The following is a 22917-nucleotide window of genomic DNA, read 5'->3' as shown; positions in this document are numbered from 1 at the left end:
GTCAATGACTTGCAGATTGCAGAGACCAGGCATTTATCAATACATACTCGGTGGGGTATCCTGAGTGTAAGAGCACACAGCGTCTCCAGTTTAACAACCATTCAAGGAAAATGGAAATTACACAGACAAGGCATAAGAGATATCTGGAAGTGATTCCAAGGCTCAATTTAAAATATTTGGAGAAGTACATTAGAGTCCAATTGGTCATTAGCTTCATTACAACAAATCTGCTGGAGTCAGTCAGATCATCTTAGCACACAATCCTTGGCATCTACTCTGTGCCTTACTGTAATTCCTCTTATTTGTTGGATGATCCTACACATACTGGGTTATGAGGAATATTAGGCCTTTCGTCTCCTTGGGTTTGCTCGACTATTTTATTACAACATAGTTAATCTGTGCCTCAAATCTGGTGAATCATAGCAGCCCATCCAGAACAGCCATTCCTCATGTGCCAGCCTAGTGAGTACAGATAGACATTTGATCGCAGAAAGGGAAGCAGGTTGGTGCACCTCAATGAGATAACAACTCAGTGGTGGAATTAATGAAGGTCTTCCTTAACATGCCGATAAAATAGTTTGCCTCAGTATTTACAAAGAGTGAATTCAGATTCAAGGAAGTAAAGGTGTCACATTGCACAATAGGTTAAACACCATTTAGCTTTATGAGGTCAATTATTAATATAAATTCGGACCAGGAATCACAAGGCAGCAAATTGTGAGCACCCCTACTGGCTGATAAAGGATCGACTGCAAGGGAAAGTCATCGCTAGCACAAAAAACATATCTATGTAGGAGAAAGTGAGAACTGCAGATACTGGAGAGTCAGATTTGAAAGTGTGGCATTGGAAAAGCACAGGTCAGACAGCACTCAAGGAGCAGGAAAGTCAATGTTTAGGGCATAAGGCCTTCATCAGGAATATATCCATGTAGGAGCAAGTTACTGGAGATGCTGGAAGCTGTACTAAAACAAAAAGTGCTGGAAATCACAACGGGTCAGGAAGAATGATGCAGGTTTATAGTGAAAAAAGTTGAAACTTTATTGCTGGAACAGCACAGCAGGTCAGGCAGCATCCAGGGAACAGGAGATCAGGAACATCCTGTTCCCTGGATGTTCCCTGGATGCTGCCTGACCTGCTGTGCTGTTCCAGCAATAAAGTTTCAACTTTGATCTCCAGCATCTGCAGACCTCACTTTCTCCTTATAGTGAAAAAACCCCTAACCCATTCTTGCAGGTATTTTCTGTATTATAATGCTCAATAACCAACTCCTGGGTTTGTATTTCTTAATATAATCTCATTAAACTTAAAAAATCTTTAAGGTTAGACACATCTCGAACTCTTTTCAAAGAAGAACAGTTGAATGCATCAGGAAGTCATTTTAGATGCATGAATTTAACTTTGTAAGTGATACTATTTCCATGTCCCCTCGATGTTAGGTTAGACCACATACTAAAAGTTGGATGATTCAGTAATCTGTGCATGGATATTACAATGCAGCAACTATTGGAGGAGTTACAATTGTCTCTAGGTCAAGGTTCATGGAAACCTGTCTTGAACCAAAGTTCTTGTTCTTTACTCTATCCACACAAAGCCCGACTTGAAGTATTTACAGACTTGGTGATGGTTTTTCCCCTGAATTTCTCTCAGCAGCTATCTCCATGATCTTATCCCAGAATGAGATGTTTAACAGAAGGCAAGATAGGAAACCCAAAAATGAATTGTTTTTAAAAATTCATTTTTGAAAAAAAATCTTGACTGCCTGTTTAGTGTCAGAGCAATGCAATTTTCATTTTGCACTTGTTTTGCAATAAACAAGCAGTGAACATATTGAAGTCAGGGTTCATCTTTACTCTTTATGAGTATAATGACACTTCTTCAGAATCTGAAGGGAAACTAGCTGTTTGCTCCACAATCATTTTTGACCAAATCTACTTCCATTGCCTTTGAAGGCTTTTAAGACGTTTGCATTTAACAAAGGCCAAATGCATTTTAATTGTTCTTGTCTGGCTGTGTCTGATAAAATTCATGCAGTACATTAGGAAATGAATACTCTATGCCCTTGATCTCAGAAAAAGTCATTTGCAAACACCTCCTTTACTAAAAGTATCTCGCCAACCACTTTCAACCCCAGCTCCCATTATCGTCCATCCTCAAACATACCACATCGCTCAGTTGCTCACAACAACACATCCCACAACCTAATGCCTAGACTTCAAATCCACATTCATGACAAGACTCCTACTGCCACAGATCTGCTCAACTAATTCTCACTTCTGCCTTTGATGCCCAAACCAAAGACAAACCCCTTGGTATGATTCACATCTTTCTTCCCCCTCAAGTACAAGGGATGCAGATTTCAGCATTGCAGATGCATGACCAGGCTGCCACCCATCACTGGGGCCGGCTGCTTCACATCAACCACAAGAGGACTCTCTTTCTTCTACCTAAACTACATGCCACTGCACAATCACCTTGAAAAGATAATCCCAATTTCCTTTCTCTGCTACGAAATGTCTGTTTAGGACTCTCTCCTCAAGCTCTCAGTCTTCATTTCCAACGAATGCAAAGAGCTTCAGCATTTCTATCATCATTTCAGAGACCATTTGTTCAACTCTTTGGCTTCCCCTACTTTCCCCCCTAACTTTGAGTCAGTGTCTTGCTCTACTTTGTCAGCTTCCGTCATTCATCCAAATGATAACGGACACTAAATAACTCAAAACTGCCATCAGCGCCTCAAACAAAAAATCCATGGATATTTCTCCAATCTCAAAGTCCTCAAATAACCACTTGCCTCCCAAATCAGTGCCCAATTTCCCAGCAATTCCATATTTCAATTACCATTCTTGCCACCAACCCTAAACTTCAATGAAATTCTCCAGCTGTGTCCAAGTTAATTAATGTTCCTCAGCCTTTCTCCAGCTGCTAACAATTCATTCCACAATTATCCTCCTCTCTGGCTGTGGGGCTTTTGTGGTAGTGTCCCTACCTTTGGACCAGGAGGCAGCCAGAGTTCATATCCTACCTGCTCCAAAGTGCATCATAACATCTCTGAGCAGATTAATTAGAAAATATCTCCTCCTCTCTGGCAATCAACTCTTGTCACTATCTCTGTACACTACTGGAACCCAAACAGAGGTTCCAATCTCATATACTCTTCATCACCCATATCAGCCATCTGCTGCACAACCCCTCATCTGGCCTCATGCAAAACCCTCGCTTAACTCCAACCTTTGCAACTGTACCTTCAGCTATCTAAGCTATTTGTTCTTTTCCTCTTTCTGGGTCCTCATTAAGTCTCATTTTTGACTAATCTTATATCAACTCCCCTAGTACTGTCCAGGACAGTTTTCAACTTTAAAAGCTGTAAATATTTGCAAGCTATTGATGTTTAAAGACCTCAAATCTGACTAAGACTCAAATAAGATGATATGAAGTCTCTAATATATTATTTTGACAAATATTAGAAGGGTTGGGGCCATATCAATATGGTCATAATTCTCGAACATAAATTCAGATTCAGGCTACAGATGTAAATTAACACCGATGAGACTACATGTTGCTCTGTAGTTGTGATCATCACAAATTAAAGGAAATTTGGCAGTCCCAATCCCTTGCCGTGCAGCAGTCTGCAGTTACGAATTGTCCATTACTCAGCATTAGTTTAGCCACCGGTGTGTGGAATTCTGAAGGATTGCTGTAGTTGGAGATAGTAATTTCCAGTGATGATCTAGGAGATTGCCTATCAACATCAATTAACAGCAAATTAGAGAGAGATTTGTTCGTGATACGCTTCAGTCACGTGATACTGTCAGCAGAATGTCCCAGCAGATTTTAAACCTTTGCAGCTAACAAGTTGGAAGCTATTTTACTGATTTACAGTGTTAAACGTTGCTGAATGTGATCATGGACTGCTGTGCTTAAAAAGGACAACAATGATACTTTTGCTCAGTAAAATGAGACTAAATAGACAAGAATAATCTTATAGATTATTTAACATCAAGTCAATAGGGTGTCCTAGAGTACCTCAATCACCTTTGTAATGCAGGGAAAGCTGACAGTCAATGTACCAAATAATAAGATAAATAAACAGATTATTTATTTTGGTGACGTAGTTTCACTGAAGGATGAATATTGGCCAAGACAACTGGAAAATTCCTTTTTCCTTCTTCAAATAGGGGCCTGGAATCTTTTACAACCACAAAAGGGACAGGCCAGGCCTTGGTTTACCACTTTATCCAAAAGTTGGCATTTAGGCAATGTTGCAATGAACTGTCAATTCATGTGTACACTGCAGGCTCTATTGCAGGATTTGTAGTTATGACTTTCAGATTTTGGTGGGTGGCACGGTGGCACAGTGGTTACCACTGCTGCCTCACAGCGCCAGAGACTCGGGTTCAATTCCAGCCTCAGACGACTCTCTGTGTGGAGGTTGCACATTCTCCCCGTGTCTGCGTGGGTTTCCTCTGGGTGCTCCGGTTTCCTCCCACAGTCCAAAGCGGTGCAGGTCAGGTGAATTGGCCATGCTAAATTGTCTGTAGTGTTAGGTGAAGGGGTAAATGTAGGGGAATGGGTCTGGATGGGTTGCTCTTCGGAGGGTCGGTGTGGACATGTTGGGCCGAAGGGCCCGTTTCCACACTAAGTAATCTAATAAACATTGAGCCAACTTTAACACTCAAATACACAAAGCATTCCAAGGGAACACAGGATCAAGACAATTTACATATCGGATCTTGTTTCTAAATTGTCTACTTACCTGTTCAACATCAGCTTGCTGTGTCCCAGTTTTTTCTTATTATTTGCTGATGAGAAGCAGAAGTCACTAACTCTGCCAGCATTTATTGACCATCCCTAATTGCCCAGAAGGTAGTTTGGAATAAACCATTTGGCTGTGGGTCTGGAGTCACATGTAGGTCAGTCCAAAGATTTGCTTCCCCAAGGGACTTTAGTAAACCAGATGAGTTTTTAACAACAATAACAGTGGTCATACAACCATCATTGGACTAAGTTTGAATGCCAGTTTCTTAACTGAATTAAAACATCACCATCTGCCCTGACCATATTTGAACTCATGTTTCCTGAACATTAGCTTTGGGTTCTGGTTTACTTGTCCAGTCAAATTACTCTACACCACTGCCTTACCTCATTGTATTGTGGTGTGTGTTTGGAGTTTCTTTGACTATAGTGATAACATAAATCTTGAAAAAGAATATTGAGACCCTTTGCTATATAGATGTCAATATACAAAGACAAGTTGTTGCTGTTTGCACAGGAAACATGATATTGTGTGACTGTTAGAGTTCACTATTCCTCAATCAGGTAGAATTTTATATATGGTCAATAATGTTATAGAACATAGAACACAGAACAGTACAGCACAGAACAGGCTCTTCAGCCCACTGTTATCTTAAGTGCTGCGAAACACTGCACTAGTCATTTGCATATTTACGTTATGTTCAATGAGTTGTAAACAGCCCTGCCCCAAATGGTGGTTTTACAGTGTACTATACTAGTTAGTTTCTATTTGAATAATTTAACTGGGCTGAAATACTAGAAAGAAAAAATTGCATTTATATAGTGCCCTGTACAACTTCAGGATGTCCCAAAGCATGATGCAGTCAATGAAGTATTTCTGAAGTATACCCATTTGTGTGCCACTCATAGACCAGTCTACAGAAATCCTGACAAGTTTGATCTTAATATATGAACTGAAATATCCTGCCAAAATAGTTAGCACTTTACCATGATTGACTTTTGCAGGAATTTGAAAAAAAGAGCAAAAAAACTCTTAGTATCAGGTTGTGGTATTCTGGGGGCCTCCAAACTGAAACACAGAATATTAACAATTTATGTTGCTTCCCTCATCATCTGCAATCATTCACTGGGCTCACTTACTCAGTTTGTCCAAGCGTCACTCTATCAGAGGTGCAAGAGTAACATTCATTCAAGCAAGTATCCAACTTCCAAGAGAGGAAGAGAGCAAACTAAAGTGATTCTGACACTGCAAAACAATGTTCTAATATTTTCCATTCACCTATGGAACTATTTTGTTGTCTACACCAATATCAAGATAATACATAGACATGTGCCTATAATAGCAACAAAAAAATTACGTAATCAATATTTTTAATAGAGAAATGGAAGAAGAATTAATATCTCTGTTAAACACCAGAGGTTGGACACAATCTTGGCATATTTCACAGTGGAAGACACCAGCAGTACATCAGAACTTCAATAGTCAGGAGGCAGGGATGAACGCAGCGGCCATCACTAAGGAGAAGGTGCTGGGGACGCTGAAAGGCCTGAAACGGATAAGTCATCCAGACTGGACAGGTTATACTTCAGGGTTCTGAAGGAGATTATAGAGACATTGGGTGGCAATCTTTCATGAATCACTGGAGTCAGGGAGGGTCCCAGAGGTCTGGAAAATGGTGAATGTAACAAGTCTGTTTAAAAAGGGAGGGAGACAGAAGCGAGGAAACTATAGACTGGCAGAAGGCAGGTAATGGCAGCCACTGACTAGTGGAGTTCTGCAGAGGTGATTGTTGGGATGACAACTATTCATATTATACATTAACAATCCAGATAAAGGAACTAAGGGTACTGTTGCCAAGTTTGCAGGTGACACAAAGATAGGTGCAGGGACAGGAGTGTTGAGAAAGTAAGGAAGCTCCAGAAGGACTTGGACATGCGAGGAGAGTGGACAGAGAATTGACATGTAGAATACAATGTGGGCAAGTACGAGGTAATGCACTTTGGTAGGAAGAATAGAGGTACAGAAGGAGAGAGGCTTTGGAAATCTGAAGCAAAAAGGGACTTGGCAGTTTTAGTTCTGGATTCACTTAAGGTCACCGTGCAGGCTTAATTGGTGGTTAGAAAGGTAAATGTGATATTGGCCTTCATTTCTAGAGGGCTCGAATACGAGTGCAGAGTCAGCCACAGGAAAGACAAGTGTAGGCATAATTTTGAACTGCAGAAACGATAAGTGATTTGTGGCCCTTAATTCCAACTGATGAATTAAGTCAGGCTTGGTTCTTAACTAGTAATATTCCATTGTGGGAGCATCTATTTGCTCTTTATTCATTGGCTTGAGTGGCAGTTAACCCCTTAAAAACCAAGGATATGTGCTGCAATAATAAATAAATGTGTGGTACTTGTTTGAACTGTAGCTTAGAGGAAACACTACTGCACAGCATGGTGCAGTGTAAAAGAAAAACAGACAAACAACCGTCTAAAATTATCAGTTACACTGGAGCACAGGTTATTTACAAAAACAAGCACCCTCTGCACATACTGTTTGATAAGGGACACAGCTGCAAGACTCCTGGCAGCTTTCACACATACCTGTTCACGGTACTGCTCCTGAGACACACAGTCTATCACATCCACACAGCCCAGCAGGCAGCCAGTTGGGTAGTCTTTGGGGAATTCAATGTCTGAAATGGAAAGGTTTAAAATCAACCATGAGGATTTTTGGCATGGTTTTAACAAAAATATCAAATTAAACAATAGATGTGTAATATTATAGGCATACAAACTCTTCCATTTATCATGTGCACGTGATAGGTTGGCAAGGTGGTGTTTACTACTTGAAGATGGACTGCATCCTCAAAATGTCCCCACTTTATCAAAACAGGAAACTCACAGTGAAGCAGATGAAGAAATTCCCTCGCCACAATGTTTACAGCAACTGACTCACACTCCCAAAATAGGTGAAACGCAGTCACCTCCTGTACTAATATTAAATTAGCAAGGTGGAGAGAAAGTGCTTTGGAGCCCCCTACTGAGAGATGAGAGGGCTGCAAAAAATTGTCAAAATCCTGAGCTAAGCCTCAAAAGGAAAATAACGGTGCAGTGGAGGGAACTGACAGCCAAATCAAAGTGGTAAGTGCCCAGTAAACAAAGAAAATATTAGGAGGATCATCTTACACAAAGACAAAACAAATGATATGAAAACCTGTGCCTTTGTATCCAATTGTTCCCTGACATTCTTGATTAGCTATTTGAAGCCAAGTATTAATGTCACATGGCTGGTTGGGATTAAGTTTCAGAAAGTGGATGCTTTGTTTTTGACAGGTTGATTTTATGCTAAGTAAATTGTACTTTGTTGTCATTTACAGGTCAATGCCACCTGCAGTGCTGCACATCACTTGCCTGAACCAGGTTTGGGTTGAAACTTACTATCAATCTCTAAGAGACTGGGCTATCACCTTACCAATCTTTTCCTGTTCCCAGAGTTCCCTGTCCCAACCATCAGCATATCCCAATTCCTAAGGCAGTAGCAGTAAACAGCATAAAGTTCTATCCATGATTTGCACATAATTTTATTTTGTTCAAAAAGCACAGAGTCAGTCAATGTAGCATTTTATAAATTCCTACTCTGGAAATAAAACCAGTTTGGCTCCAGGGTGAGATACAAACAGACTGAAACACAGCCTCACACCTAAAATACACTGTCTGACCTAAGGTGTTACCTTCATTCTGTTAAAATTTGAAGTTATCTTGGGGCAGGGACTTACAATCGAAACCTGCACCTCCATTCTGACTGATTAAAGACTTAATAGCCATCTAGGTTCATTCAATACATGCGATTAAGTTGCATGACCCTTGGATTTTTTACTATAAATTTAGTGTCTGATGTATTCTCTCCCACTAGCTGCCTGAGGAAGGAGTGGGGGCTCCGAAAGCTTGCAATTTCAAATCAACCTGCTGGACTATAGCCCAGTTCATGGTGTTTTTGACTTTGTCCACCTCAATTCAACATTGGCAGCTCCACATCATATCCAAGGTTGGTGAGCCTCAGGTTAGACTTACCGCAAGCCATTTTTCCCTAATGAGACAACAATCTTATGATCCTCTGGGACTATGGTGACTTGGCCTTTTATACTTTCTCGTGGACGATTATCAACTGGCCCATTTGTCTAATTAGCCATGCTTCTCAGCAACTTTATCCAGCAGGACTTTTGTGCCATGTACAAAACGCACCTAAGAAATTCACAAAGATCCTTCCAAACCCACGATCACTTCCATCGAGAAGAACAAGGGCAACCGATACATGGGAACCTGCAAGTTCCCCTCTGAACTATTCATCATCCTAACTTGGAAATATATCACTGCTCCTTCACTGTCACTGGGTCAAAATCCTGGAATCCCCCTCCCAAAAAGCATTGTGGGTCAACCCACAGCAGGTGGACTGCAGTGGTTCAAGAAGGCAGCTCACTACCATTTTCTCAAGGGCAACGAGGAACTGGCAATAAATGCTGGTCAGTCAGCAACATCCACATCCCACCAATGATTTTTCTTAAAAAGCCTTTGACTGACCATTTGGAATAAGCTTTCCACACTCTACAGGCTGTACATAAAATACTACCCAATTACACCAATTTTAACTGTCAACTTATTTTGACGGTGAATAATAGAAAACTGACAGGAGGATCATAAACCAGGTGATACAAACTTAAGAGAATTAGCAAAATAAGCCACAGGACAGGGCAGAAGAGATTTTTTTTAAACACACCAAGTTATGGTGACCTGGAATGCACCAGCTGATGCAGATTCAACAATTACTTTCAAAGGGAATTTGATAAACATTAGGAAAGGAAAACTTTGTCGGGGAGCAAGCAGAGATTGAGACTATTGGATAGCTTCCTTAAAGATGCAAAGGGCTGAATGGCCTACTGCTATGCTGAATGACTGAGCTCTGAGCATCAATCAGTGCAAAGCAGTGTTCAGAACCAAACCTCAGAAAGAGTAGAAGTATACAAGTCAATGCACTTGAATTGCCAATGCACTCACATTTACCTGAACAATTACATGGGCAATGAATTTAATTACATAGCACACATACAGGATAGGCATGACTCAACCAAAACAGGATTCTTCATTGTCAACACACTCATCTGCTGGACCAAGTTATCAATTAACTTTAAAGTTTCCTTGCAAGCACATGCTTCCCTTGACCAATGGGCAACTTTGGCCTTAAGCAGGAAAATTTCAGCAATCTCTGGGATGTTGGGCTAGTCTTGCTCTTAAGGCAATGTCAAGGCTCAGATTAGGCGAGAAGTTAATCTGTTAATTTCAAGATCTCTTTAAAATGCTTTTCAAAATTCTCCTTCTAATTCTAAAGAAAGAACTTAAATGTACCAACTTGGGGAGTCTCAAAGTGCTTTACAATCAAAGTAGGTTTAAAGTAGAACAATCCCAAAACCAGCTATGTGATAATGTCCACATGATTGGTTTTAGTAATGTTGATTGAGAAATGAATATTGGCCAGTGACAGCTCTGCTGTTCTTCAAAATACAGCTATTGGATCTTTAACATCCATCTGAGAAACTGGAGAGAGTCCTCAGTTTAACAACTCATTTAAAAGACGGTATTCTAATACTGCAGCATCTCCTCAGTACTATATTGATATGTCAGCCTTGATTTGATACCATGAAATCTAGTCTCTAAATTCATTGATCCCTGACAGTCATACACACTGAAACAGACCCTTCGGTCCAACAGTTCATGCCAAATATAATCCCAAGTTAAGATAGTCCCATCTGGCCTATATCATTCCAAACCTTCCCTATTCATTTATTTATCCAAATGTCAATTAAGGATATAGTTGTGCCCACATCCACCATTTCTTCAGGAAGTTCATTCCACGTGTGGACTACCCTCAGTGTAAAAGACTTGCCTCTTGTGTCTTTTCACATCTCTCTCTCTCATCTTAAAAACGTGCCTCCTGGTCTTGAAATCCACCATCCTAGGGAAAAGACAATGGCTACTGACCCGGTCAATACGCCTGATGATTTTATAAACTTCTCTAAGGTCACCTCCCAACCTCCTACACTCCAGTGAAAAAAGTCCCAGCTGACCCAGCAGTAACCTGTACAGCTGAGTGCCTCTGCTGTTTGGTTGCAAGTGTCCCTGGACATCAGAGTTTGTTTTAAGAAAAATTAGCAAACAGTGAAATTCACAGCTGATCGTGGAGAAACCCGTGTAGGGGCTGCTCACAGTGGGGGAGTGGCTCAGTGGCTGGTTTTTAAGTGTAACCTTACTGATCTTTTCTGTAAATCTATAACAAGAAAGAGAGTAGCTTTTTTCAGTTATACAGTATTATTGAGATCTGTCTCTTAAGCTCTGAAAATATAAAACCATAGGTACTAAGTTAGCCTGGAGCAGTGTTTATAGAGCAGTAAGCCAGTGTTATTTTCTGGGTCTGTGGATTGTTAATGTTCAAAAGGTGCTCTTCCTGTAGGAGGTTAGGGAGAGTTTCCATCAGAGTTTCCACTGATGATTATATCTGCAGGACGTGTGTTTGGTTTCAAATCCTATCAGATCACAGTTGGAGCAGCAGCTAGAGGCAATGAGAGCTAGGGGGTGTGACAGATGGCTGTTGCAGGAAGGGAGATAAATCAAAGATACAGTCAGGTAGATGGGTTAGCTCCAGGAAAGGTAGGAGAGAGGGGCAGGTAGCGCATGAGTCTCCTGTGGCTATCCCCATCTCAAACAAGTACACTGTCTTGGAAAATGTAGGGGGTGATGGAATCTTAGGGGAACGTAGCGCTGACAGCCAGGTTTCTGGTACCGAGACTAGCTCTAATGTAACAACAGGTACACAAGGTTCCAAGTGATCGATTGTGTTAGGGGACACTCTATAGTCTGAGGCAGAAACAGACGTTCCTGTGACCGGCAGCGAAAAATCAGAATGGTCTGTTGCCAGGATCAAGGATATCTCAGAGAGGGTGCAGGATATTCTCATAGGGGAGAGAGACAACTGAAGGTTATTGGACACATTGGGACTAACAACATAGGATGAGAAAAGGATGAGATTTTGAAAGGAGAATATAGGAATTTAGGCAGGAATTTATAAAGGAGGTCCTCAAGGGTAGTAAATCTACATTACTCCTGGTCCCACAAGCAAGTGACGGTAGGAATAGGAGGATAGAGCAGATGAATGCATGGCTGAGGAGCTGGTGCAGAGGAGCAGGATTCACTTTTTTGGATCATTGGAATCTTTCCAGGGTAGAAGTGACCTGTATAACAAGGACAGCTTGCACCTGAATTGGAAGGGGACTAATATACTGGTGTAGGGATTTGCTAGAGCTGCTCAGGAGGATTTAAACTAGTAAAGGATGAGGGAGACGCAGGTAGAAGGCAAAGGGTGGTGGTGGAGGATTGTTTTTCCAGAGTGGAGACGTGTGACCAGCAGTGTGCCACAAGGATCAGTGCTGGGTTCACTGCTTTTTGTCATTTATATAAAAGATTTGGATGTGTACATAGTAGTCTGGTTAGTAAGTTTGCAGATGACCTCAAAATTGGAGATGTACTGGACAGCAAAGAAGTTTACCTCCGAGTACAACAGGAATTTGAACAGATGGACCAATAAGCCAAGAAGTGGTAAATGGAATTTAATTTAGACAAATGTAAGGTGCTGCATTTTGGAAAGACAAGTCAGGACAGGACTTATACACTTAATGATAAGGTCCTGGAGAGTGTTGCTGAACAGAGAGACCTTGGAGTGCAAATTCATAGTTCCTTGAAATTAGAGTCTCAGATAGATAGGATAGTGAAGGAGGCGTTTGCTATGCTTCCCTTTACTGACCACTGCATTGAGTAGAGGAGTTGGGAGGTCATATTGCGGCTGTACAGAACATTGGTTTGGCCACTTTTGGAATATTGTGTGCAGTTCTAGACTCCCGGCTACAGGAAGGATGTTGTGAAACTTGAAAGGGTTCAGAAAAGATTTACAAGGATGTTGCCAGGATTGGACTGTTTGGGTTATAAGGAGAGACTGAATAGGCTGGGATTATTTTCCCTGGAGCGTCAGAGGCTGAGGGGTGATCTTACACAGGTTTATAAAATCATGAGCAGAATGGATAGGGTGAATAGCCAAGGTCTTTGCCCTGGGGTGGAGGAGTCCAGACAAGAGTGCATAGGTTTAAGGTGAGAGGAGAAAGATTTCAAAGGGACCCAAGGGGCAACTTTTTCATATAGAGGGTGGTGTGTGTATGGAACGTCCTGCAACAGGGAGTGATGGAGGCTAGTACAATAATATATTTAAAAGGTCTCTGGATGGGTATATTAATAGGAAGGGTTTAGAAGTTTTGGGCCAAATGCTGGCAAATGGGACTAAATTAACTTAGGATATCTGGTTGGCATGGACGAGTTGGATTGAGGGACTGTTTTTGTGCTGTACAACACTATGACTCTATCCTTACTTTCTTCATAATTCAAACTTTCCGTAACCGGCAACATCCTGGTAAATCTCTTCTGAACCCTCTCCAGCTTAATAATATCCTTCCTATAACTGGGCGTCCAGAACTGGGCAGTGTTCCAGAAGGGACTTCGCTGTGATCAAATTTCCCTCTGAAGTCTGGTAACTTTGAAATACTGTTACAATAAAAAAAATTACTTCAGCTTTTGGAAAACAATCATCTCTGTCTCCATGTTACAAGGACCACCCAGATAGTGTGTCCATCACAGCTGACAAAATAGAGTAAAAAAAAATCAGTGTGTGGACATCCCTTCCAGAAGTCAATGAACTTTGTTGGCATTCCTCATCATTTAAAGTATGTTGTTGCTTAAATAAGGTTGTCACTTATAATCTGGAAGTTGAGATGGCATGAAAGGAAATTAAGTCTTTCCCAAGAGCCGTTATTCCCATCCTCCTCCCCTATATTCATGAGTTATCTACACATGTAAGCGTATGACAGTGTTGTTTCCCCAACCCCATTCCTCTAGACAGGGTGGATGTTATGATTTCAGTGTCTATGGTGTTCTAATACAAGTAACTAGGACCTTACTTTCCTGCATTGCTGGATACACCTAAAATACATTTCACTGGCTGTGAAGCACCACAAAGCTAAGAAGCCATCACCTGTTTAAAAATATGCATTTAAAACTATTTCCAAAAATAGGTACCACAACACAAACTAATGAGCAAGATCAGAGCATACAGAATCGGAGGAAAAGTGGCAGTGAGCAGGTTGCAAGTAAGAAAGCAGAGAGCAGAGGTAAAGGGTAACTATTCGGAAGTTGAAAAGTGGAATCTCACAGTCATCTTCCCTGGAACCATTAGTGTTGAGTATTTATATTAAGGATTTAGCCTTGTAATCAAAAATGCAATGTCTAAATTTATAGTTTGCAACAAGCTGGGACCGAGATAGTCAAAATTAGCACATAGAACAATACAGCACAGAACAGGCCCTTCGGCCCACGATGTTGTGCCGAACATTTGTCCAAGCTTAAGCACCCATCCATGTACCTATCCAATTGCCACTTAAAGGTCACCAAAGATTCTGACTCTACCACTCCCACAGACAGCGCATTCCATGCCCCCACCACTCTCTGGGTAAAGAACCCACCCCTGACATCCCCCCTATACCTTCCACCCTTCACCTTAAATTTATGTCCCCTTGTAACACTCTGTTGCACCCGGGGAAAAAGTTTCTGACTGTCTACTCTATCTATTCCTCTGATCATCTTATAAACCTCTATCAAGTCACCCCTCATCCTTCGCCGTTCCAACGAGAAAAGGCCTAGCACTCTCAACCTATCCTCGTACGACCTATTCTCCATTCCAGGCAACATCCTGGTAAATCTTCTCTGCACCCTCTCCAAAGCTTCCACATCTTTCCTAAAGTGAGGCGACCAGAACTGCACACAGTACTCCAAATGTGGCCTAACCAAGATCCTGTACAGCTGCAACATCACTTCACGACTCTTGAATTCAATCCCTCTGCTGATGAACGCTAATACACCATAGGCCTTCTTACAAGCTCTATCCACCTGAGTGGCAACTTTCAAAGATCTATGAACATAGACCCCAAGATCCCTCTGTTCCTCCACCTCACTAAGAACCCTACCGTTAACCCTGTATTCCGCATTCTTATTTGTCTTTCCAAAATGGAAAACCTCACACTTGGCAGGGTTGAACTCCATCTGCCACTCCTCAGCCCAGCTCTGCATCATATCCAAGTCCCTTTGCAGCCGACAAGAGCCCTCCTCACTATCCACAACTCCATCAATCTTCGTATCATCTGCAAATTTACTGACCCACCCTTTGACTCCCTCTTCCAAGTCATTAATAAAAATTACAAACAGCAGAGGACCCAGAACTGATCCCTGCGGAACTCCACTTGTAACTGGGCTCCAGGCTGAATATTTGCCATCTACCACCACTCTCTGACTTCGACCGGTTAGCCAGTTTTATATCCAATTGGCCAAATTTCCCTCTATCCCATGCCTCCTGACTTTCCGCATAAACCCACCATGGGGAACCTTATCAAATGCCTTACTAAAATCCATGTATGCTACATCCACTGCTCTACCCTCATCCACATGCTTGGTCACCTCCTCAAAGAATTCAATAAGACTTGTAAGGCAAGACCTACCCTTCACAAATCCGTGCTGGCTGTCCCAAATCAAGCAGTGTCTTTCCAGATACTCATAAATCCTATCCCTCAGTACCCTTTCCATTACTTTGCCTACTACCGAAGAAAGACTAACTGGCCTGTAATTCCCGGGGTTATCCCTATTCCCTTTTTTGAACAGGGGCACAACATTCGCCACTCTCCAGTCCCCTGGTACCACCCCCGTTGACAGTGAAGACGAAAAGATCATTGCCAACGGTACTGCAATTTCCTCTCTTGCTTCCCACATAATCCTAGGATATATCCCGTCAGGCCCAGGGGTCTTGTCTATCCTCAAGTTGTTCAAAATGTCCAACACATCTTCCTTCCTAACAAGTATCTCCTCTAGCTTACCAGTCCGTTTCACACTCTCCTCTTCAACAATACGGTCCCTCTCGTTCGTAAATACTGAAGAAAAGTACTCATTCAAGACCTCTCCTATCTCTTCCGACTCAATACACAGTCTCCCACTACTGTCCTTGATCAGACTACCCTCGTTCTCGTCATTCTCATGTTTCTCACATACGCATAAAATGCCTTTGGGTTATCCTTGATCCTATCCGCCAAAGATTTTTCATGCCCTCTCTTAGCTCTCCTAATCCCTTTCTTCAGCTCCCTTCTGGCTATCCTGTATCCCTCCACTGCTCTGTCAGAACCCTGTTTCCTCAACCTTATGTAAGCCTCCTTCTTCCTCTTTACAAGACATTCAACCTCCCTCGTCAACCAAGGTTCCCTCACACGACCATTTCTTTCCTGCCTGACAGGTACATACATATCAAGGACACGTCGTATCTGTTCCTTGAAAAAGTTCCACATTTCCACGACATCCTTCCCTGACAGCCTATGCTCCCAACTTATGCTCCTCAGATCCTGTCTTACAGCATCGTAATTACCCTTCCCCCAATTGTAAAACCTACCCTGTTGCACGCACCTATCTCTCTCCATAACCAAGGTGAAAGTCACAGAATTGTGGTCACCATCACCAAAATGCTCACCCACTAACAAGCCCATCACTTGTCCCGGTTCATTACCGAGTACCAAATCCAATATGGCCTCCCCTCTGGTCGGACAATCTACATACTGAGTTAGAAAAGCTTCCTGGACACACTGCGCAAACACCACCCCATCCAATCTACTTGATCTAAAGAGCTTCCAAACAATATTTGGGAAGTTGAAATCGCCCATGACTACTACCCTGTGGCTTCTGCACCTTTCCAAAATCTGTTTCCCAATCTGTTTCTCCACATCTCTGCTGCTATTGGGGGGCCTATAGTAAACACCCAACAAGGTGACTGCACCTTTCCTATTCCTGACTTCAGCCCATACTACCTCTAAAGGCAGATCCCCCTCGAATTGCCTTTCTGCAGCCGTTATACCATTTCTAATTAGCAACGCCACCCCCCCTCCTTTTTTACCACCCTCCCTAATCTTACTGAAACATCTGTAACCAGGAACCTCCAACAACCATTCCTGTCCCTCTTCTATCCACGTTTCCGTGATGGCCACAACATCGTAGTCCCAGGTACCGATCCACGCCTTAAGTTCACCCACCTTATTTCTGATACTCCTTGCGTTGAAGTATACGCACTTGAACCCATCTCTGTGTCCGCAAGTATTCCCTGTCAGTGCTACCTTCTTCACAGCCTCCCTACATTCTTGGACATCCTGACAAACAGCTAGCCTACTTGCTGGACTACAAGTCCAGATCCCATCCCCCTGCCAAATTAGTTTAAACCCCCCCCGAAGAGTGCTAGCAAACCTACCCCCCAGGATATTGGTGCCCTTCTGGTTCAGGTGCAGTCTATAACAACTTACAAAAACCATTGATGAGCTTGCACAATAGACAGATAACTGGTAAATGAATTTCAACATGGAGGGCAAGTATATTTTATTAAGAAAAGAAGACATATATTACTAGGCAAAGCAGAATCTAATTGGAGCAGAGGAGAAAAGGGTTATGGGAGTAAATCACGGAGAGTAGCAATACAGCTTAAAGAGGGTCACACAAAAAACAGTTTGTACTTTGCCCTTTGGCAAAGCAAAACATCCCAAGGCAAACAAAGTCACTAAGAAATATTAAACTTTGGTCAAAGAAGTAGGTTTTAAGCAACACTTTAAAACAGAGGAAAAGTGAGGTAGATTGGTGGATAGGATTAGGGAGGGAATTCCAGCAAATAGACCCCAGCAACTGAGGGGCATAGCTGCTGTTAGTGTCATTATTAAAACTGGGATGCTGAAAACACCATAATTTGGAGAGTGCAGGTTCTTGAAAAGTTGTGGGATTGAAGGAAATTTCAGAGATAGGGGAGGGGAAGGCCATGGAGAGACTTCTAAACAGGGATGAGAATTTTAAAAGTTGAAGTGTTCCTGAAATTAGAAAGTACTCAGATTTATTTTTAGGAGGACAGAAGAATGTAGTTTTGCTCAACTTCTGTTGAACCATGCTTGGACATACTCGGAATATCTTTTGCAGTTCTGATCATTATATGATAAAATGGTTATAAATATTAAACGAAAACTGCAATGTTATCCTCACCTGGAAATTAACAACTGGGGCTTCTCTTGAAAAGAGAAGCTAAGAGTCTCATAAGGCCTTTAGCAATAGGAAAGGTTTTGAAGGGGTAAACAGAGTTTTCTGCTGCGGGGACGAGCAATCTCGACCCGATTAACATACTGTACTCACTAAGAAAATAAGGAATCTAAAATTAACCTCAGCACTCAGAGTGGAGAATATGTGGCACTTACTGTCACAGGGAAGTTGAGGTGAACTACATTTAAGGGTAAAGCTAGATAAGGTGATGAAGAGAAAGGGAATAGAGGCTTATGGTCTGGTTCAAATGCGAAATGTTGGGGAGAGTGTCAGGTAAGCATATTGCACAAATTGGTTGTGTCAAACGCCTGGTGTTCTCCGTCTCGTTCCCACCTCAGTCGAAGCAAAATGCTCAGAGGGACAGTATATTTTTACTTCCTTCATCTATTTTGGACCCTGGAGGGAGAGGGAACGATCACCCATATGCACAGTGACAGGAGTTCTCGGTCGTCTCTTGAACATCAGATTCTTAAGGAATTATATCGTCATTTACAGGGAGGAGCATCCAGAGAAGACAACATACATATTGATTGGGTGACTGTTACAATCAGTGAGTGTCAGTAGTAAAGATTAAGCCATCTGGTGTTACACAATGAATGTTGTTAACCTTGTTAACTGGCTTCACATAATGAATCCTTTTCCACCTTGTTAACCCATTACCCTTGCCTCCAGCACCACACTGTTTACTGCAAGTTCTTATCTGATTTGAGTCATGCTTGTTGAACCTTTTGTTTCGCAAAACTCAAAACTTAACTCTTTCCCTTCCTGCTCAGACCCTATACACATTCTCACACAGATGTGATTTATTATGACAGATGGATTTGCTGGGGACACACAGAAATAGGAGGAGAAAGTGAGGACTGCAGATGCTGGAGATCAGAGCTGAAAATGTGTTGCTGGAAAAGCTCAGCAGGTCAGGCAGCATCCAAGGAGCAGGAGAATCGACCTTCGATTCCTGAAGAAGGGCTCATGCCCGAAACGTTGATTCTCTTGCTCCTTGGATGCTGCACTTTTCCAGCGACACATTTTCAGCTCTGATCTCCAGCATCTGCAGTCCTCACTTTTTCCTCGACACATAGAAATAGCCTCCTCTGGTGAAGTAGTCCAGATCAAGGAGGCGCAATCTCAAAATTAGAGCTAGGCAACTTAGAAGTGGAACATTTTCACCAAATCCATACTGGAAATATGAAAATGTGCTTCTCTGAAAGGCTGTGAAACAGTCAAAGTTAAACTCTCAACGCTAAGGTTGTTTGATCTTTTTTCCTTCCCAACGACAGCATCAAAGTGGGGCATTTGTGTGGATCAAATGGAGTTGAATTATAGACTAATCATGACAGGCAGTAGGGGAATAGAATCAAAATGCTGAATAATGATTCCAATTCTTATGGGACTGTGTGTGTATATGAAAGGTGTATGTCGGTCACTAGCCACAGATCTGTTCTACTAATTCCTCAGGTACCTTATTAAGGTATTCATAGCATCAGAGATGTACAGCATGGAAACAGACCCTTTGGACCAACTCGTCCATGCCGACCAGATATCCCAACCCAATCTAGTCCCACCTGCCAGCACCTGGCCCATATCCCTCCAAACCCTTCCTATTCGTATACCCATCCAAATGTCTCTTAAATGTTGCAATTGTACCAGCCTCCACCACATCCTCTGGCAGCTCATTCCATACACGTACCACCCCTGCATGAAAAAGTTGCCCCTTAGGTCTCTTTTATATCTTTCCCCTCTCACCCTAAACCTATGCCCTCAAGTTCTGGACTCCCCCACCCCAGAAAAAAAGACTTTGCCTATTTATCCTATCCATGCCCCTCATAATTTTGTAAATCTCTATAAGGTCACCCCTCAGCCTCTGATGCTCCGGGAAAACAGACCCAGCCTATTCAGCCTCTTCCCGTAGCTCAGATCCTCCAACCCCGGCAACATCCTTGCAAATCTTTTCTGAACCCTTTCAAGTTTCACAACATCTTTCTGACAGGGAGGAGACCAGAATTGCACGCAATATTCTAACAGTGGCCTAACCAACAGCCGCAATATGACCTTGTAACTCCTGTACTAAATACTCTGACCGATAAAGAAAAGCATACCAAACACCTTCTTCACTATCCCATCTACCTGCGACTCTACTTTCAAGGAGCTATGAGCCTGCACTCCAAGGTCTCTTTGTTCAGCAACACTCCCAAGGACCTTACCATTAAGTGTATAAGTCCTGCTAAGATTTGCTTTGCCAAAATGCAGATCTCACATTAAACTCCATCTGCCACTTCTCAGCCCATTGGCTCATCTGATCAAGACCGCCCAGTGAAAGCAAACCATTTTAACAAGCTGCACCTCGAACAAAGCAAAAACAGGAGTGCAGTCAGATGTCTGTGTGGGTTTCCTCCGGGTGTTCTGGTTTCCTCCCACAGTCCAAACATGTGCAGGCTGGATGGATTGGCCATCCTGAATTGCTCGTGGTGTCCAGGGATGTGCAGACGAGCTGGATTCGCCATGGGAAATGCAGGGTTACGGGGATGGGGTGAGGCAGGGATGGGGTGAGGCAGGGATGGGGTGAGGCAGGGGTAGGATTGGGCGGGATGTTCTTCGGAGGGTCAATGCAGACTCGGGCATAATGGCCTACTTCCACACTTAGGATTCTATGAAAATTACACACTGAGCCAAAGATGACGTTACAACGGAGTTTAAGCAGCATCTTTTGAGGAGGAATGAGGGCAAGGTGTGGAAAGGATCATGCAGGGAATACTGAAATTTAAACCAGTCTTAAAAAAAGGTCCCACTCAAAATACAAAGGGTATAAGTGTACAGGTTAAGTCTTACACAGCAAACAGGATGACCATGCACGCTGTGGTGATGGAAGAGAGCAGTCCTCGATGGGTTGCTGGGACGGAAGTGCTTACAGAGATTGGGAAAGGCTAAGCTCATGAAGGGAGGTGAGTATACTGGAATACAATTTGTTTTCTAAGCAAAAAGAGTATGGTTCAACAGAGCTAACTAAGCACTGGGTATTTCAGTCTATACTAAAATTTAAACTACTAACGTGCTGGAGCACATCTGCAGTGCTATTTCCTATTCGAGCATTTGGCTTCAAAAACTAAATTTCCAAATAAAGTGAGGCTGAAACATTAAGGTCAGCATAAACTAACAATGTCGAAGATCTTCAGTTAAACCCAACCATGTACCACCTTCTGAGAAAAAGAACATGAAATGATATCAGCACAAGAAATGACATCACCAACCCAAGGAACCCAAAACACACAAATAGAAAGTAGGTCACTAACACCAGTGCTTCACCAGAGGCTCACTGATTATGTTACCTAGTATGGTGATGAAACGTCTGAAGACGAACCTTCCAGCTCAGTGAGCAAACTTACATCCTTAAAGTCAACCAGTTAATACAGGTTACCCTATGCATCAACATTTATATTCTTGAGTGGCTTTATTCACTTTGTGAATAAGGCAGATTTGAAAAATTGGTTCCTGGTCAAGTGGTTTACCTTTGTCATGCATTGCCCTATAGGTCCCTTCAATCTCCATTATTTCCTGTGGTGAGGGTCTTTTGGCAGCAGCAGCAATCCATAGGCGGCCTCGATGCGATGTGTACCAGGACCTGCCCTCTGCTCTACAAGGACAAAACAAACCAGTCTTAAAAAGGTCACACTCAAAATACAGAGGGTGTACGTTTATAGGCAGGAATACTCAACAATCATAACCATCTAATAATCAAATCAGCTTGCTCTAAATGGACTAATGAATTGAGAGGAAGAAATGTGAACATGCATTTATATAGTGCCTATCTTGTCCTCAGGATATCCCAAAGTGCTTCACAGCAAATTAAGCACTTCTGAAGTAATAAAAATACTGCTGGAAATACTCATCAGATCTGACAGCTTATGTCAAGATAGAAACAGAGGTAACGCCTCATCAGTTCCTCATAAAATATTAATGACCAAGACATTAACATTCCCTTCACAGAAGCTGCCACACCTAGGAAGCATTTACTGTTCCTTTCTTCAGATTTTTAGCATATGCAACATTTTGTCTAAATACTTGTGAAGTGTAATCACTTTTATAATGCAGGGTTAACAATGCTAATTTGCAATGAACAAGGTCCCACGTTAAGCAAGGGAATAAAATGACCAGATAATCTGTTCGGAAAGTCAGGAGGCATGGGATAGTGAGAAATTTGGCCAGTTGGATAGAAAACTGGCTAACCAGTTGAAGTCAGAGAGTGGTGGTAGATGGTATATATTCAGCCTGTTACAAGTGGAGTTCCGCAGGGATCAGTTCTGGGTCCTCTGCTGTTTGTAATTTTTATTAATGACTTGGAAGAGGGAGTCGAAGGGTGGGTCAGTAAATTTGCAGATGATACGAAAATTGGTGGAGTTGTGGATAGTGAGGAGGGCTGTTGTCGACTGCAAAGAGACTTAGATATGATGCAGAGCTGGGCTGAGGAGTGGCAGATGGAGTTCAACCCTGCCAAGTGTGAGGTTGTCCATTTTGGAAAGACAAATAAGAATCCGGAATACAGGGTTAATGGTAGGGTTCTTAGTAAGGTGGAGGAGCAGAGGGATCTTGGGGTCTATGTTCTTTGAAAGTTGCCACTCAGGTGGATAGAGCTTGTAAGAAGGCCTATGGTGTATTAGCTTTCATTAGCAGAGGGATTGAATTCCAGAGTCGTGAAGCGATGTTACAGCTGTATAGGACTTTGGTTAGGCCACATTTGGAGTACTGTGTGCAGTTCTGGTCGCCTCACTTTAGGAAAGATGTGGAAGCTTTGGAGAGGGTGCAGAGAAGATTTACCAGGATGTTGCCTGGAATGGAGAATAGGTCGTACGAGGATAGGTTGAGCGTGCTAGGCCTTTTCTCATTGGAACGGAGAAGGATGAGGGGTGACTTGATAGAGGTGTATAAGATGATCA

The 22917-nt window shown here is 42.3% G+C and overlaps 1 protein-coding gene across 1 annotated transcript in view; it reads right to left on the bottom strand.

Annotated features, from left to right (window-relative positions):
* trip4 (thyroid hormone receptor interactor 4) overlaps nucleotides 1-22917 on the bottom strand; it is a 144924-nt gene that overhangs the window by 65374 nt on the left and 56633 nt on the right. Inside the window, exons 10-11 of the mRNA XM_043680516.2 lie at nucleotides 21493-21617; nucleotides 7343-7434 (exon numbers count right to left, since the gene is read on the bottom strand). Of these exons, the coding sequence (XP_043536451.2) occupies nucleotides 7343-7434; nucleotides 21493-21617 (217 nt within the window). The remainder of the gene's footprint in view (nucleotides 1-7342; nucleotides 7435-21492; nucleotides 21618-22917) is intronic.

The sequence above is a fragment of the Chiloscyllium plagiosum genome, unplaced genomic scaffold (assembly GCF_037043375.1).
Source record: "Chiloscyllium plagiosum isolate Xiang-an unplaced genomic scaffold, Cpla_swu_hap1 HiC_scaffold_42, whole genome shotgun sequence".
NCBI classification, from domain to species: domain Eukaryota; kingdom Metazoa; phylum Chordata; class Chondrichthyes; order Orectolobiformes; family Hemiscylliidae; genus Chiloscyllium; species Chiloscyllium plagiosum.
Note: the sequence above shows the minus strand (reverse complement) of the source record. Positions and strands in the feature narration are given on the sequence as shown.